The sequence below is a fragment of the Amphimedon queenslandica genome, unplaced genomic scaffold, assembly GCF_000090795.2.
Source record: "Amphimedon queenslandica unplaced genomic scaffold, v1.1 AMPQUscaffold_13140, whole genome shotgun sequence".
NCBI classification, from domain to species: domain Eukaryota; kingdom Metazoa; phylum Porifera; class Demospongiae; order Haplosclerida; family Niphatidae; genus Amphimedon; species Amphimedon queenslandica.
In genome coordinates this window covers 1-1,440 of record NW_003546624.1, presented here as the reverse complement: position 1 = coordinate 1,440, position 1,440 = coordinate 1, and the positions used below count along the sequence as shown (strand labels likewise).

The 1,440-nt window shown below is 38.8% G+C and overlaps 2 protein-coding genes and 1 long non-coding RNA gene across 3 annotated transcripts in view; all 3 read left to right on the top strand.

Moving 5' to 3' along the window:
- LOC109584982 (uncharacterized) overlaps positions 1 to 257 on the top strand; it is a 4,816-nt gene extending 4,559 nt beyond the window's left edge. The window contains exon 8 of the mRNA XM_020000883.1: positions 13 to 257. Within this exon, the coding sequence (XP_019856442.1) occupies positions 13 to 257 (245 nt within the window). The remainder of the gene's footprint in view (positions 1 to 12) is intronic.
- Positions 258 to 404: 147 nt separating this feature from the next.
- Positions 405 to 1,134, top strand: LOC109584983 (uncharacterized). The gene is made up of 2 exons (XM_020000886.1): positions 405 to 747; positions 824 to 1,134. The coding sequence occupies exons 1-2, from the start codon at positions 534 to 536 to the stop codon at positions 919 to 921; spliced, it is 312 nt and encodes a 103-aa protein (XP_019856445.1). The 5' UTR covers positions 405 to 533; the 3' UTR covers positions 922 to 1,134.
- Positions 1,135 to 1,137: 3 nt separating this feature from the next.
- LOC109584984 (uncharacterized) lies at positions 1,138 to 1,440 on the top strand. Its single transcript, XR_002186257.1, has 2 exons — positions 1,138 to 1,203; positions 1,249 to 1,440. It is a non-coding gene; the product is annotated as an uncharacterized LOC109584984 (long non-coding RNA).

Sequence of the window (1,440 nt, the reverse complement as noted above, 5' to 3'; positions counted from 1 at the left end):
CCTTGAAAACAGTCACAAAGATATTTCATTCTTCTGCTCACCATTACAGACTGATAGGGATTGGACTGGGTGTAAGAATGACTGATCTGAAGGCAACAGATGAAGCAATCGATAATCTTATTAAAGTATTTGAGAGGTGGTTTGATGCCGATAAAGATGTCAGTTGGGATGCTCTAAAAGAACTTTGTGAAGAAGACTATCCTGATGAACTGGGCCAAGCAAAGGCTAAGCTAAATAAAGCACTTGGCCATCAGTAGCAGCTGCTTATTTTTTGTTTTTTTTTTAATAATAATCATGATGATGTTTTTTAATTCCTTTTCAATTCCTTTGTACATTACATGTACCTAACAGTATTTTTTTGACATAATCCCACGCATTAATTTAATTAAGAAGTATCTACGTGGGTGTGTTCTTGTATGGAGGACAATCCAACACTAAACGAGCTACTAGCTCACGTATAGACGTTGGTACAGAGTGGCTGAGACTAAGGGTACTACTGGAACTGGATGTGAAAGATCTAATAGCCATAGAACATGAGAGACCCACCAAAGACTACACACATCTATGCCCTCTGGTTAAAGACCAATCCTAACGCTACAAGAGGACAACTGATCAAAGCATTAGGAGTCATCAGAGCTAATGCTTTAGCTGATAAATATAAGGAATGGATTAGTAGTACTGGTAGAGCTACTGCTACTAGTAAAGACACTAATACAAGAAGACATACTCCTTCAGTCAGTAAACAGTGTAAGTTAGTACTATGATCAGTGGTAAATGTGGAGGGAATGTAAATGTAATGATGTTAAATATATTTTTACTGTAGCTACAGCTCAACAGTCACTTGATATCACTGATCTTCAAAAAGTGTTGAATTTGCTGCAGATGCTCATTTTAACGGAGACTGGGAGGGACTGGGTCTAGAACTAGGACTCTACTAGCACCCAACACTCAGGGCCACTGAGAGGGGGGGGCAAAAGGGGCAAATGCCCTGGGCCCCACAATTTTAAGGGCCCCAAGAAATTTTTAAGAACTTAATTAAACAAAATTATTACAGAAGATGGGCCCTTCTGCCCTTTTGCCAAGCAAAAAAGTCATGATATCATCAAAATCAATCTTCCTAGCTAGTTAAAATTCAATAGATAGGTTGCAGTAGGCGTGGCCAATTATTGCTTCCGCCATGTTGGAGTACAACTCGGAGTACAAGTGCAATAATAATGTCATGACTTTTGTTAACAATTAGCTTTTTAGGAGCTAATGAGCTGGAACAGAAATGCTGATTGACTGACCTGGGTAGCTGTGGCAGTGAGAGAAAAAAAAGAAGTAGATGAAGCAATAGTTGACCACTCTGTGACACCTGAAACTGACTAGACTACTTAGTACTGCAATGACTTTCACACACAACAAATGCACATTTATTTCTGTTTTAGTTTTGAAAGAGGA